The sequence below is a fragment of the Eptatretus burgeri genome, chromosome 5, assembly GCF_056783735.1.
Source record: "Eptatretus burgeri isolate ZD-2024b chromosome 5, Ebu_testis_v1, whole genome shotgun sequence".
Classification (NCBI taxonomy): Eukaryota; Metazoa; Chordata; class Myxini; order Myxiniformes; family Myxinidae; genus Eptatretus; species Eptatretus burgeri.
This window is the reverse complement of record NC_140965.1, coordinates 1319494-1334493: the sequence shown is the minus strand read 5'-3', so window position 1 is coordinate 1334493 and position 15000 is coordinate 1319494. Positions and strand designations below refer to the sequence as shown.

Below are 15000 nucleotides of genomic sequence, written 5' to 3'. Positions count from 1 at the left end.
AGAGAGAGAGAGAGAGATCCAGAGAGAGAGAGAGAGAGAGAGATCCAGAGAGAGAGAGAGAGAGAGAGAGATCCAGAGAGAGAGAGAGAGAGAGATCCAGAGAGAGAGAGAGAGATCCAGAGAGAGAGAGAGAGAGAGAGAGAGAGAGAGAGAGAGAGAGAGAGATCCAGAGAGAGAGAGAGAGAGAGATCCAGAGAGAGAGAGAGAGAGAGAGATCCAGAGAGAGAGAGAGAGAGAGAGAGAGAGAGAGAGATCCAGAGAGAGAGAGAGAGAGAGAGAGAGAGAGAGAGAGATCCAGAGAGAGAGAGAGAGAGAGAGAGATCCAGAGAGAGAGAGAGAGAGAGAGAGAGAGATCCAGAGAGAGAGAGAGAGAGAGAGAGAGATACAGAGAGAGAGAGAGAGAGAGATCCAGAGAGAGAGAGAGAGAGAGATCCAGAGAGAGAGAGAGAGAGAGAGATCCAGAGAGAGAGAGAGAGAGAGATCCAGAGAGAGAGATCCAGAGAGAGATCCAGAGAGAGAGAGAGAGAGAGAGAGAGAGAGATCCAGAGAGAGAGAGAGAGAGAGAGAGGCAGAGAGAGAGAGAGAGAGAGAAGCAGAGAGAGAGAGAGAGAGAGATGGAGAGAGAGAGAGAGAGAGAGAGAGAGAGAGATACAGAGAGAGAGAGAGAGAGAGAGAGAGAGATCCAGAGAGAGAGAGAGAGAGAGAGAGATCCAGAGAGAGAGAGAGAGAGAGATCCAGAGAGAGAGAGAGAGAGAGAGAGAGAGAGAGAGATCCAGAGAGAGAGAGAGAGAGAGAGAGAGAGAGAGAGAGAGAGATCCAGAGAGAGAGAGAGAGAGAGAGATCCAGAGAGAGAGAGAGAGAGAGAGATCCAGAGAGAGAGAGATCCAGAGAGAGAGAGATCCAGAGAGAGAGAGAGAGATCCAGAGAGAGAGAGAGAGAGAGAGAGATCCAGAGAGAGAGAGAGAGAGAGAGATCCAGAGAGAGAGAGAGAGAGAGAGATCCAGAGAGAGATCCAGAGAGAGAGAGAGAGAGAGAGAGAGAGATCCAGAGAGAGAGAGAGAGAGAGAGATCCAGAGAGAGAGAGAGAGAGAGATCCAGAGAGAGAGAGAGAGAGAGATCCAGAGAGAGAGAGAGAGATCCAGAGAGAGAGAGAGAGAGAGAGATCCAGAGAGAGAGAGAGAGAGAGATCCAGAGAGAGAGAGAGAGAGAGATCCAGAGAGAGAGAGAGAGAGAGAGAGAGAGAGAGAGAGAGATCCAGAGAGAGAGAGATCCAGAGAGAGAGAGATCCAGAGAGAGAGAGAGATCCAGAGAGAGAGAGAGAGAGATCCAGAGAGAGAGAGAGATCCAGAGAGAGAGAGAGAGAGATCCAGAGAGAGAGAGAGAGAGATCCAGAGAGAGAGAGAGAGAGATCCAGAGAGAGAGAGAGAGAGATCCACAGAGAGAGAGAGAGAGATCCAGAGAGAGAGAGAGAGAGAGCCAGAGAGAGAGATATACAGATAGAGAGAGATATATACTCAGAGAGAGATATATAGAGAGAGAGAGATATATAGATAGAGAGAGATATATAGATAGAGAGAGATATATAGATAGAGAGAGATATATAGATAGAGAGAGATATATAGATAGAGAGAGATATATAGATAGAGAGAGATATATAGATAGAGAGAGATATATAGATAGAGAGAGATATATAGATAGAGAGAGATATATAGATAGAGAGAGATATATAGATAGAGAGAGATATATAGATAGAGAGAGATATATAGATAGAGAGAGATATATAGATAGAGAGAGATATATAGATAGAGAGAGATATATAGATAGAGAGAGATATATAGATAGAGAGAGATATATAGATAGAGAGAGATATATAGATAGAGAGAGATATAGAGATATAGAGATATAGAGATATAGAGATATAGAGATATAGAGATATAGAGATATAGAGATATAGAGATATAGAGATATAGAGATATAGAGATATAGAGATATAGAGAGAGAGAGAGTGAGAGAGAGAGAGAGAGAGAGAGAGAGAGAGAGAGAGAGAGAGAGAGAGAGAGAGAGAGAGAGAGAGAGAGAGAGAGAGAGAGAGAGAGAGAGAGAGAGAGAGAGAGAGAGAGAGAGAGAGAGAGAGAGAGAGAGAGAGAGAGAGAGAGAGAGAGAGAGAGAGAGAGAGAGAGAGAGAGAGACTGGGGTTCCAGACCATAAGGAAGAGCTGTACTCCATTGAGCTATCTACAAATGCCTTGTAGGCTGAGTTTCTCTGAGTTTTTCACAAAAAGACATGGAATGATGGAGGCTCGGCCCAGGATGGAGCATCGCTGATGGTGAGGCATTCCGGCACAAGATTTTTGCTGCAGTGAGGTTTCCTAAATCACTGTGATCACCAGAATAAGCTGATGCTGCTTTTAACAGCAAATATTAAATCAGCTCTTGCATATGGGACGTGGTTGTGGTGCTAGCCAATAATGTTTGACAGAGCATTGGGGGGCTAGATATATATATATATATATATATATATATATATATATATATATATATATATATATATATATATATATATATATATATATATATATATATATATATATATATATATATATATATATATATATATATATATATATATATATATATATATATATATATATATATATATATATACATATATATATACATATATATATATATATATATATATATATATATATATATATATATATACATACACACAGGGTGTCCCCAAAGTCAATGTGCAGTAGAACATACTGACAACATTATAGACTCCATCAGTATCGATTTTTCCGATATCAATACACCGGTATTAAAAAAATAAATAAATAAACATTCTTTTTGCACGTGTTCCAAAAATATGTCATGTTCCAATGGTCCATTACATATTCATATAGATTATAGACGTTACCATAGGATTACCATAGGAACATGGTAATTTTTCAAAGTATTCCCACATGGGGCTTCCCCTTCCCCCAAAATCATGAGACCAGCTATTTAACTTGTAACTCCAACTTATATTAAAAATTATTTTGTTTTTAAGCGAGATCAGGGTTGGTCATTGGCACAGGATCACGGGTCACAAAGTCGGTGTGACGATCGCGGACTGACATACCAGTTCATACCGGGATCGCTTCATTCCGGAATGAATATCGTACCGTGAAAGCTATCACGGATCGCCATGTCGGTAATCGGCACAGGCTTTCCAAAGCACACTCGATTCACATTAATAAAAAATAACCAATTGGCAATTGCTTTAAAAAGAGCCACGAGAGCAAAGAAAAACGCAACCTCGGATGCTGATGGTCAAAAGTTGAAACCGACTGTACTTACTTACTTGCGTCTTGATGTCACACTTCAACTGATCCAGGTGTAGCCGAGATGCCGAGTACATCAAAACTTTGAAAATCATGTACGGTGTTTAAAGATCGAACAAATCTTTCTTCGATTTGTTGGTGACATACAGGCTTGTTTGTTTTTTTCATATCGATTTTTTCAGTATACCGGTACATTCAGAATTCCAAAACCCATTATATTTCGATAAGAAAAATTATACCAGGATAACCGGTATATTGATATATTGCCGGACCCGCCAACATTACGAAGATTTATTAAGAAATATTTTTTTCCTTTCCAATAAGTGTTGAAAATGGCATCCACATGCACGAAGAGAAGCATCCACACGTCCTTGCATCTTGCAGTTCGTGCACAGCTGTCACTTTGTACTGATGGAGGTGCAGACGATACCCATGTCAAACTTCACGTAGGCCATTTCTACGTATTAACAATTGGGCTGTTTATCATTTCATGAATTACATTTGTGATCGTAGCCTTAGGACCATCCAAATAATACGATTTTGAATGAGTCAACAACAGTTTTACATAGCCCCATAAAATGTACTCCAATAGAGACAGGTCAGGTAAATGGCCACGCTTACTGATCTACTTATATGGGAAGACATCATTCAAGAACCATCGCACATCAAAGTATCATGACAGGGACCCTCATCTTGCTGGTTCAAGGTGATATGTGAAAGAGTTCATCGTCATAGTTCGGGAACCAAATGCGGTAATTGTGGTGGTTGACTTTACCACTGAAGTAGAAGTTGCCTCATCAGAAAATGTCAACTCACCAAGAAACCAGGGGATTTGTGGATTGACCAACAGCAATAACAACACGGACATTAGCAAAACTTGATGAATTGTGATTTCATATGCCACTGAGGGTGGCTGGTCCATGGTTTCAGCACAAACAGGCTCATCGATGGACTTGGTATTCCAACCATGGTGGTGTGGCAAAGGAGATTGACAATGTGCTCGTTGATGGTCACTGGAGGACGATTCAGAACTTCAGGGACGACTGGAGTGCTCAGATCCTCAATACTGACCACAGGCTTGTTGTAGCAACTCTGAAGTTGCAGCTTAAATTCAGGAGAATGGTACCATCCCAGCCTAGACTGGATGTTGGCAAGCTCAAGGATGAGAGGGTAGCTGAGAAGTTTGCGAACCAGCTGAGTGGAGATTTGGGGGGTCTGGGTGCTTTGGGAAAATCCTGAAGAGTTGTATAGTGTTTCTCGACTTCCATCATTGATGTTGCCGGTGGATGTCTTGGAACTCAACGTAAGGTGAAGAAGAATTTTGTCTCTCAAGGGACATTGGATGCCGTTGACCAGTCACAGGGCCAAGCTTAATGGTGGAGCTGAGCTGTACAGGGAGTTGAGGCATAGAACTGCACATGTGCTGAGGGTGGATAAGGAGGTCTATGCGTGAGGAATCTGTGAGAGTAGAGCATCACCTGTGGTCAGGTGATTCTCATCTTGCTTACAGGGGAATTCGCACATTGCGTTCATCCAAGCCCATCCCTCGGTGTACTGCAGTTAGAGCGGAGGGTGGTAGGCTCTTGACAGAGGAGTCCAAAGTGAAGGCCAGCTGGGCCGGTTACTTTGAGCGGTTGTACCATGCCGAGTGCTGACCCACCAGCTGTTGCGTTGGATGTCAGAGGTGTCACTATTCCTATTACTGACTCTCCAATCAACTGGGATCCACCTTCATTTGTGGAAACACAGGCTGTGGTGAACTGGTTCAAATGGGGAACGCTCCTGCGTTCTGTGGTATCCATGTTGAACTTCTCAAAACTGGTGGAAATGCTGTACTCGTGTCATTGCATACAGCTCTGTGCTCTCTTTGGAACACAGGCATCATCCCAACTGATAGGAAGAGAGGCCTAGTTGACCCTCTTTGTACAGGGAAGAGTGATCGCCAGGATTGCAACAACTACTGAGCGGTGATGATGGTCTCATTCCCAGGCAAGGTGTTTGCTCGGCTAATTCTAGAGAGGGTACCCCACCATCTTCTTGAGCACCAGCACCGAGAGCAGTCAGGTTTACAGCAAAGAGGTCAATGATTCACCGTATCCTTGCTCTTTGGGTCCTCACCGAATACAGACGAGAGTTCCAGCAGGGACTGCTTGTAGCCGATGTTGATCTCTGCAAAGCATTCAATTCAGTGAATCAGGATGCCCACTAAAGGATTCTCGGTCTTCGTGGGGTGCCACCAAACTGATCAATCTGATGTCTGAACCATACGCTGGTACTGAGAGTGCTGTGAGATGTGGTGGTTCCATTTCTGACTTATTTCCAGTTGTTACTGGAGTTTTTCAGGGGTGTGTCCTGGACCCCACACTGTTCAGCACTTGTATGGAATGGATTCTGAGGAGTATGTTGGAGAGATCAAGCTGTGGTGCATCGTTTGGGAATGTCAAGATCTTTGACCTTAATTTCACAGATTATGCAGTCATCTGCGCGGAGACTCTGGATATCCTTTTGGGGGGGCTCTCGAGATGCTGAATAAGGAGTCAGAGCTGCTGGGATTACAGGTTCCCTGGGTCAAAACTAAGATCCAGGCTTTCAATGACATCTTGGATGCTGCTATGTTGTCTGCACCCGTTTGTGGTGAGGATGTTGAGGTCTCGCAGACATTCATTTCCTTTGGCAGTGATATTCATGTCTCCGCTGGCTGTGAGCCAGAGGTCAATAGATGTTTGGGTCGGGCCTGGGAAGTCATGGATTCACTGGAGCATGGAGTGTGGTGCTGTAGGTTCCTGTGCAGGAGGACAAAAGTCCCGAGTCGTTAGGTCCTTGGTACTTCGTCTTGCTCAATGGTGTGAGAATTGGACTATGATCAGGAATCCAAGATGGAGAATTAATTCCCTTGCTACCGCATCTCTTTGGAGAATCCTTGGCTATCGCTGGTCAGACTTTGTGTGCAATGCGTGGTTGCTGAGAGAGACTCAAATCAGATTTGTTACCTGTATAGTCTGTGAGCGTCAGCTGTGGCTGTATGGACATGTGGCTCATTTTCCTGACACGGATCCTGCTCACAAGTTTCTCTCAGCAAGGGAGCCTCGTGAGTGGAATAGGTCAACGAGCCAACCATGTGCCTTGTGGTTGCAGCAGGTTGATCGTCATCTCAAGATGGGGATGGGCCAGGCATCTGCCTGGGGGATGGCCAGCCAGAAGCCCCTGGAGTCCCGGTGGAAAATGGACGCAGTGATGTGCTGCTCCCATCCCTCACCTGACATTGTGTCATTTCTAATGCGATACCCTTCTCTCTTTCAGGTTCTGGTGGTGGTGGTGGTGGTGGTGCTGGTGGTGGTATGTCATTCATAACAAGAAGTCAGGAGAATCCTCATCAACTATGGTGTTCACAGTGGATAAAAAGTTAAAATCGTGACTTTGTGGTTTGAGAAAAAAAATCCTACGTGCAGGTGTGTCGACGATACTGTCAATATTACAATGTTCATACCTATAATGCACCTTCCATTGGGAGCACTCATTGGTTTGTGGAGCACTTCCAAGCACGTGGAAGCGTGAAAAATCAAAATACAGGCAACAATGGCCACCCTCGAAGTGTTACCAAGGGAACATTGATTTTGTGAGTGATTCTGCTGTCGAAAGTCTGAAGAAATCTCACCATCAGCGTTCTTGAGAGCTGGTGATCTCAGCCTCATCTATGTGGAGCATTCTGACTTCTGAACTCAAGCTCTACCCCAACATCATATCATAACCTACCTCTGAATGGCATGGCAAGCCAAGTAACAATGTATGATTGGTTCAGTGACCAAATGGAAAGGATCAACTTTCACCCAACTTGGATCAACTCCTTGTGGTTCAGAGACGAAGCACACTTTCATATGAATGGGGCTATCAACAAAAACACCAACGTCTTCTGGCGTGTTGAGCCTCCTGAGGTGGTGTCTGAGGTGTCCCTCAAAGGCCCCAAGTCCACTTGCTTCTGTGCATTGAATGCCAGGGGGTATGCTGGGACCGTATTGGTTTTAGGACACCAATGGTAAGACGGTGACAATCAACAGCGAATGGTACTACGAGATCTTATTGCGATTCCATGCTGATCTTGCTTAACTACTATCTCCAAACCAACTTGGACTGCATGGTTCATGCAGGGCGGTGCCTCACCACACACTGCAGGTGAAAACATCGACTTGCTCATCTTGGTGGCAGATGGACGGCTGCTCTGTGTGGATTTTGCGGTTTTACTGTGCGAGACATAATCCACGGCGATGCTCACCATAACAGTCAAGAGGTGTGAGTGAGTGTGAGTGAGTGAGAGTGTGAGTGTGAGTGTGAGTGAGTGAGTGAGTGAGTGAGTGAGTGAGTGAGAGTGAGTGTGAGTGTGAGTGTGAGTGAGTGAGTGTGAGTGAGTGAGTGAGTGAGTGGGTGAGTGAGTGAGTGTGAGTGAGTGAGTGTGAGTGAGTGTGAGTGGTGAGTGGTGAGTGAGTGTGTGGTGAGTGGTGAGTGAATGAGTGGTGAGTGGTGAGTGGTGAGTGAGTGAGTGGTGAGTGAGTGTGAGTGGTGAGGGGTCTGTGGTGAGTGTGAGTGGTGAGTGGTGAGTGAGTGTGGTGAGTGTGAGTGTGTGGTGAGTGTGGTGAGTGAGTGAGAGTGGTGAGTGAGTGTGTGAGGGTGAGTGAGTGAGTGTGGTGAGTGAGTGAGTGTGGTGAGTGAGAGAGTGTGGTGAGTGTGATGAGTGAGTGTGGTGTGAGTGAGGTGTGAGTGTGAGTGTGAGAGTGAGTGAGTGGTGAGTGAGTGTGAGAAAGTGAGTGAGTGTAAGTGAGGTGTGAGTGAGTGTGAGTGTGGTGATGAGTGAGTGGTGAGTGAGTGAGTGGTGAGGGTGGTGAGTGAGTGGTGAGTGAGTGATGAGTGAGTGTGAGTGAGTGTGGTGTGAGTGTTGTGAGTGTGGTGAGTGAGTGTGAGTGTGAGTGTGAGTGAGTGAGTGAGTGAGTGTATGAGTGTGAGTGTGGTGAGTGAGTGTGGTGAGTGAGTGTGAGTGGTGAGTGTGAGTGGTGTGAGTGGTGAGTGTGAGTGGTGAGTGTGAGTGGTGAGTGTGAGTGGTGAGTGTGAGTGGTGAGTGTGAGTGGTGAGTGTGAGTGGTGAGTGTGAGTGGTGAGTGTGAGTGGTGAGTGTGAGTGGTGAGTGGTGAGTGTGAGTGGTGAGTGAGTGTGAGTGGTGAGTGAGTGGTGAGTGTGAGTGGTGAGTGTGGTGAGTGTGAGTGGTGAGGGTGAGTGTGGTGAGTGAGTGAGTGGTGAGTGTGGTGAGTGAGGTGAGTGAGGTGAGTGAGGTGAGTGTGGTGAGTGAGTGTGGTGAGTGAGTGTGGTGAGTGAGTGTGGTGAGTGAGTGTGGTGAGTGAGTGTGGTGGTGAGTGTGGTGAGTGAGGTGGTGAGTGTGGTGGTGAGTGTGGTGGTGAGTGTGGTGGTGAGTGTGGTGGTGAGTGTGGTGGTGAGTGTGGTGAGTGTGGTGGTGAGTGTGGTGAGTGTGAGAGTGGTGAGTGTGGTGAGTGTGGTGAGTGGTGAGTGAGTGTGGTGAGTGTGGTGAGTGTGGTGAGTGAGTGTGGTGAGTGTGGTGAGTGTGGTGAGTGTGAGGTGTGGTGTGAGTGAAGTGGTGAGTGTGAGGTGGTGAGTGAGTGAGTCAGTGTGGTGAGTGGTGAGTGAGTGAGTGTGGTGGTGAGTGTGAGTGTGGTGGTGAGTGTGAGTGGGGGTGAGTGAGTGTGGTGAGTGAGTGGGTGAGTGTGGCGAGTGAGTGGGTGAGTGTGGTGAGTGAGTGGGTGAGTGTGGTGAGTGAGTGGATGAGTGTGGCGAGTGAGTGGGAGAGTGAGTGTGGCGAGTGAGTGTGGTGAGTGTGGTGAGTGAGTGGTGAGTGAGTGTGGTGAGTGTGTGGTGAGTGTGGTGAGTGAGTGAGTGTGAGTGAGTGGTGAGTGAGTGTGAGTGAGTGTGAGTGTGAGTGTGAGTGAGTGAGTGAGTGAGTGTAGTGGTGAGTGTAGTGGTGAGTGTAGTGGTGAGTGTAGTGGTGAGTGTAGTGGTGAGTGTGAGTGTGGTGGTGAGTGAGTGTGAGTGGGTGAGTGAGTGAGTGAGTGAGTGAGTGTGAGTGGTGGTGGTGAGTGTGAGTGAGTGTGAGTGAGTGGTGAGTGTGGTGAGTGGTGAGGGTGAGTGTGAGTGGTGAGTGTGAGTGAGTATGTGTATGTGTATGTGGTGAGTGTGGGTGAGTGTGAGTGAGTGAATGAGTCTGAGTGAGTGTGAGTGAGTGAGTGAGTGTGGGTGAGTGTGGGTGAGTGTGAGTGTAGGTGAGTGAGTGAGTGTGGGTGAGTGTGAGTGTAGGTGAGTGTGAGTGAGTGTGGTGAGTGTGGTGAGTGAGTGTGAGTGTGGGTGAATGTGGGTGAGTGAGTGTGAGTGAGTGAGTGAGTGTGTGAGTGTGAGTGAGTGAGTGTGAGTGAGTGAGTGTGAGTGAGTGAGTGAGTGAGTGAGTGAGTGAGTGTGAGTGAGTGAGTGTGAGTGAGTGAGAGTGAGTGAGTGTGAGTGAGTGTGAGTGAGTGAGTGTGAGTGTGAGTGTGAGTGAGTGTGAGTGAGTGAGTGTGAGTGAGAGTGAGTGAGTGTGAGTGAGTGAGTGAGTGAGTGTGAGTGAGTGTGAGTGAGTGTGAGTGAGTGAGTGTGAGTGAGTGAGTGTGAGTGAGTGTGAGTGAGTGAGTGTGAGTGAGTGAGTGTGAGTGAGTGAGTGAGTGTGAGTGAGTGTGAGTGAGTGAGTGTGAGTGAGTGTGAGTGAGTGAGTGTGAGTGAGTGAGTGTGAGTGAGTGTGAGTGAGTGAGTGTGAGTGAGTGAGTGAGTGTGAGTGAGTGTGAGTGAGTGTGAGTGAGTGTGAGTGAGTGTGAGTGAGTGTGAGTGAGTGTGAGTGAGTGTGAGTGAGTGTGAGTGAGTGTGAGTGAGTGAGTGAGTGAGTGAGTGAGAGTGAGTGTGAGTGAGTGAGTGTGAGTGAGTGAGTGTGAGTGAGTGAGTGTGAGTGTGAGTGAGTGTGAGTGTGAGTGTGAGTGAGTGTGAGTGTGAGTGAGTGAGTGAGTGTGAGTGAGTGTGAGTGAGTGTGAGTGAGTGAGTGAGTGTGAGTGTGTGTGGTGAGTGTGTGTGATGAGTGAGTGTGGTGAGTGTGAGTGAGTGTGAGTGAGTGTGAGTGTGAGTGAGTGTGAGTGTGAGTGAGTGTGAGTGAGTGAGTGTGAGTGAGTGAGTGTGAGTGAGTGGTGGGTGAGTGAGTGTGAGTGAGTGTGAGTGAGTGTGAGTGAGTGTGAGTGAGTGAGTGAGTGTGAGTGAGTGTGAGTGAGTGTGAGTGAGTGAGTGTGAGTGTGAGTGAGTGTGAGTGTGAGTGTGAGTGAGTGTGAGTGAGTGTGAGTGAGTGTGAGTGAGTGTGAGTGAGTGTGAGTGAGTGAGTGTGAGTGAGTGTGAGTGAGTGAGTGTGAGTGAGTGTGAGTGAGTGAGTGTGAGTGAGTGTGAGTGAGTGAGTGTGAGTGAGTGAGTGAGTGTGAGTGAGTGAGTGTGAGTGAGTGAGTGAGTGTGAGTGAGTGAGTGAGTGTGAGTGAGTGCGAGTGAGTGAGTGTGAGTGAGTGAGTGAGTGAGTGAGTGTGAGTGAGTGAGTGAGTGAGTGAGTGAGTGTGAGTGAGTGTGTGTGTGTGTATATATATGTATACATACATATAGTTTGACAAGGATGGCTGTCCGTTCATCTGTTAGCTGTTACACTAATTGGCTGTGTGAGGCCAGGTGCATGTGATTGTCTCCTGGCAAGATTGAATAATGTTAAAAACTGATATTTGAAATCCGATTCCAGATTTGATGATCAAAATTCATGGCCTAAATTATTAGGTCAAAACCTTGAGTTAAATCAGATAAAAATGAAAAAGCGATTTCTTTCGAACCCAATATCATTAAATAATACGCTCGCAGGGGGTGAGGTAAAAGGGCTCCATTTTTTACACTCTTAAAAAAGGTAATTATTGTATGTCCGATTTTATTTTACACCATCCAGGGACACCAGTCGTGATCTTTTTGGATTTGGATTCTACTTTGATTATTTGTACAATTTTAACATATAAATACAGCATGGAATTGCAATTTGTTATGAACAGTACGTTGCGATACAACCTCGGATGACAGGATGACCTCAAGGTAACCACACTCGCCTCTAAGCTCGATAGCCTTGGTCATAAATCTCGACCCAGCAATAACATGGCATTCTGGTATTTCACAGTCAGGGTGAATCATCAGCGTCGTTTCTATGCATTAAACTGGGTGTCCTGTCTTCCGACTCGGCTCCGTTGAGAACACAAAAAGGAATCAGAGTGGATGCGACACTTGGAAAATAAAAAGCAACAGCTACAGGAAATGCACCCAATGACAATTGACGAGGAAAAAAAAAATTTGAAAATATTTCGCAAAAAGACCAAACTTCAAATGCCCTGGTCCGGATGGGAATCCGAACTTCTGGCTAAAGCAATTACATGCTTTCTACCCTCACTATGCTTGAGCATTTAACGAGCTCATCGAAGGGAAACAGTCAATGGACGAATTGCTCACAGAAGGCAACACACATCTTGATTCCCAAATCTGAAGAAACCCATCGACCCACCAAATACAGACCAATAACATGCCTACCAACAACGTGCAAACTTTTCACAGGTATCATCACCGATGCAATTCATGACCACCTCACTCAACAAGGAGCTTTAGAGGCAGAGCAGAAGGATGTAAAAGAGGATGCTATAGAACAATTGACCATTTATTGTTCAACAAAACCATACTCAAAAACTGCAAGCTCTGACAAACCAACTTCTCCACATCGAGGATCGAAAACAAACAAGTAAATAAGACATAAAAAGTCATATCCCCCATTGTTTTAATAGTAATTTTGCTGTACGGAGTTAAAAGGCTCGCCCATATTTATGTGCAATGAAAATGGCTGCCAGTCTACCAGTCGGCTATCTTTGATCAGATTGCAAAATAAAGTGAGGCGCAAGTGTATGCCATCATTTACTGTGCTTGTGCCAAGTTTGAACAAAATTGGACCATGCATGTCTGAGAAATGCTTGGGGATACATTTAAGTAACAAAATGGCCATGAGTCGGCCATCTTGGATATGATCTCGACAACAAATGACGTGCATATGCAAGCCATCATTCCTTATGTGTTTGCCAAGTTTGAACAACATCAGAAAATGCATGTCCGAGACATGGTTGAGGATGGATTCAACATCGGGTTATTTTACAACTGAAGTGGCCGCCAGTCACCCATCTTGGATATGATCTTGAAAAAACAGAGACATGTATATGTGAACCGTCATTCCTTATCTGTGTGCCAAGTTTGAACAACATCGGTAAATACTCGTCCGAGAAATGGTTGAAGATGTGTTCAACACCGATTGTTTGCAACTAAAGTGGCCGCCAGTTGGCCATCCTGGATCTGATCGCGAAAGAAAATGACGTGCATATGTGGGCCCTCATTCCTTACCCATGCACCAAGTCTGAACAAGATCGGTACATTCATGTTTGATAAATGGTTGGAGACACATTTAAGTAACAAAATGGCCGTCAGTCGGCCATCTTGGATCTGCTCTCCACAAAAAAAAAAAAAATGACGTGCATATGTACACCATCATTCACAATCTGCGTGTCAAGTTTGAACAAGATCAGTAAATGCATGTCTGAGAAATGGTTGTGGAGATGTTCGATACCTGCTTTTATTTACAACTGAAATGGCCGCCAGTCTACCAGTCGGTCATATTTGATCAGATCGCAAAATAAAGTGAGGTGCAGATTATGCCATCATGTACTGTGCTTGTGTCAAATGTGAACAAAATTGGACCAGCATGTCTGAGAAATGGTTGAGGACATGTTCGACACCAGTTTTTTTTTTTACAACCAAAATGGCGGCCATCGGCCATCTTTGATCGCATCGTGAAACAAAATGATGTGCATAAGTATACCATCATTTCTTGTCGTTCTGCCAAGTATGAATAAAATCGCTCCATACATGTCCGATATATGGTTGCGGACGCACGCACGCACACACAGAGACCAAATCCACAAGCCCCCATTTTGGATGAAGTCCAACGGGGGCTAAAACAGCCTTTGATAGTGTCCCACATTCATGTATAATATAAAATACATCCAAGGATATAAAATTGACCTCCAAATAATCAAACTGATTGAGAAAGCAATGACACTCTGGAACACAACTCTGATACTATCTTACGTGGAAGGAAAGATTGAAATCCCAGAAGTAAAGATACGACATGGTATCTTACAAGGTGACAGTCCTTCCCTCCTGTTTTGTCTGGCTTTGGACTCACCAAATAACAAGGACATGGATGGATACAATTTAATATGCAACAAAAAAAATAACCAAAAACCAAAAAAGGTAACACCTACTGTGCATGGATGATCAAAAACTCTTTGTCTCAAATGATAATATAAGAAATTGGCAGATCAACGAAAACTAGTAAAGCAGTAAACGGAGGATAGGAATGGAGTTTGATCTTGACAAATGTGACAAATTCACATTTGTACAATGAAAAACAAAAAGAACAGACGACATCTCAATCGATCAAAGTACAACAATCCAGCAACAAGAAAACGAAGCATCCTACAAATACCTTGGAATAGACGAAGGCCCCCAGATAAAACACAAAACTAGAAGGGCACTCGGTGGAGCGCATACCTCCGCAACGTCACGCCTGATCCACGAGAACGTATGAGGCTGATGTGGATTTTTTAAACCCACCTTGTTGTGATCGTTGTCCTCCTGAAGGATTCTAACCGGCCGATTGTGGAATCCTATTTGACTTCAAACAGAGTTTAACGCTTGTCCGATTTGATTATAAAATCCTACAAAAAAACCCTATCGACACTGATAAAACTGATGTCCACACAAGTCCTTCCTTGTGAAACAATTTATTTCCTAATTATACACCATACACTTCTCACCCTTGTACAATGAACTTAAAAAATCCCCATTTGTTTGCAATATTATTCTTACTTTAGTTAACAGTTAGACCAACCCGATTCAATTCACTTCTACATTACATCAGAGAGTTTTATTCTAACTTGGTACTTGGTCAGTTCCAAGGAGTACGAGCCACTGAGAAACTATACTTCCTCACGTGCTCGTACTGAGAACAATGTGCCTTTCAAAATATTTATACTTCCATGAGAGAGAGGTTGGGGGATATTCACCCAGACTGTAGACGTGTCCTTTAGACAAAAAGCCACTTCGTACATTTTCTAAGCAAAGGTTCATTTATCAGCTCGGTCACTCTGCTCCAGAACAACACATTTCTTATCATTTAGGGCAAAAGTCTTTTGGCCAGAAATGACAGCCAATTCAATTTGCAGCATAAAAGTTACATTTCTGAAACTCCATTTGTTACAATTTACAATACATTAATATAAATTTTTCCCCCACAAGGCACAATCCATTTTTGAAATATCATGCTCTACAATACTATATCGTTTTTGACCCGATCTCTCAATGGTGAAGAATCACTTTGAAAATTAAATAATTCTCGTATACAGATCCACATTCGGATCTTCACCAAAATTGAATCAATTCGTCCTTGCAACATACCCAACGTGTCAACCTAGTATAGTTTCATCCGAATCCGTC

The 15000-nt window shown here is 44.8% G+C and overlaps 2 protein-coding genes and 1 long non-coding RNA gene across 4 annotated transcripts in view; 1 reads left to right on the top strand and 2 right to left on the bottom strand.

Annotated features, from left to right (window-relative positions):
• LOC147025692 (uncharacterized) overlaps positions 1-10434 on the bottom strand; it is a gene marked incomplete at its 5' end in the record, with an annotated part of 16379 nt that extends 5945 nt beyond the window's left edge. The window contains 9 exons of the mRNA XM_085880316.1: positions 3349-3410; positions 5447-5497; positions 8343-8564; positions 8668-8723; positions 8864-8901; positions 9152-9285; positions 9445-9586; positions 9741-10183; positions 10263-10434. Coding sequence (XP_085736442.1) covers positions 3349-3410; positions 5447-5497; positions 8343-8564; positions 8668-8723; positions 8864-8901; positions 9152-9285; positions 9445-9586; positions 9741-10183; positions 10263-10434 — 1320 coding nt within the window. The remainder of the gene's footprint in view (positions 1-3348; positions 3411-5446; positions 5498-8342; positions 8565-8667; positions 8724-8863; positions 8902-9151; positions 9286-9444; positions 9587-9740; positions 10184-10262) is intronic.
• The window catches only part of LOC147025690 (uncharacterized), a 55639-nt gene that overhangs the window by 24070 nt on the left and 16569 nt on the right, over positions 1-15000 (top strand). The window lies entirely within an intron of this gene.
• LOC147025691 (uncharacterized) lies at positions 10440-11066 on the bottom strand (the record flags this gene model as incomplete). The annotated part of the gene is made up of 1 exon (XM_085880315.1): positions 10440-11066. A coding segment is annotated over exon 1 (627 nt), but the record flags the coding sequence as incomplete, so codon positions are not given.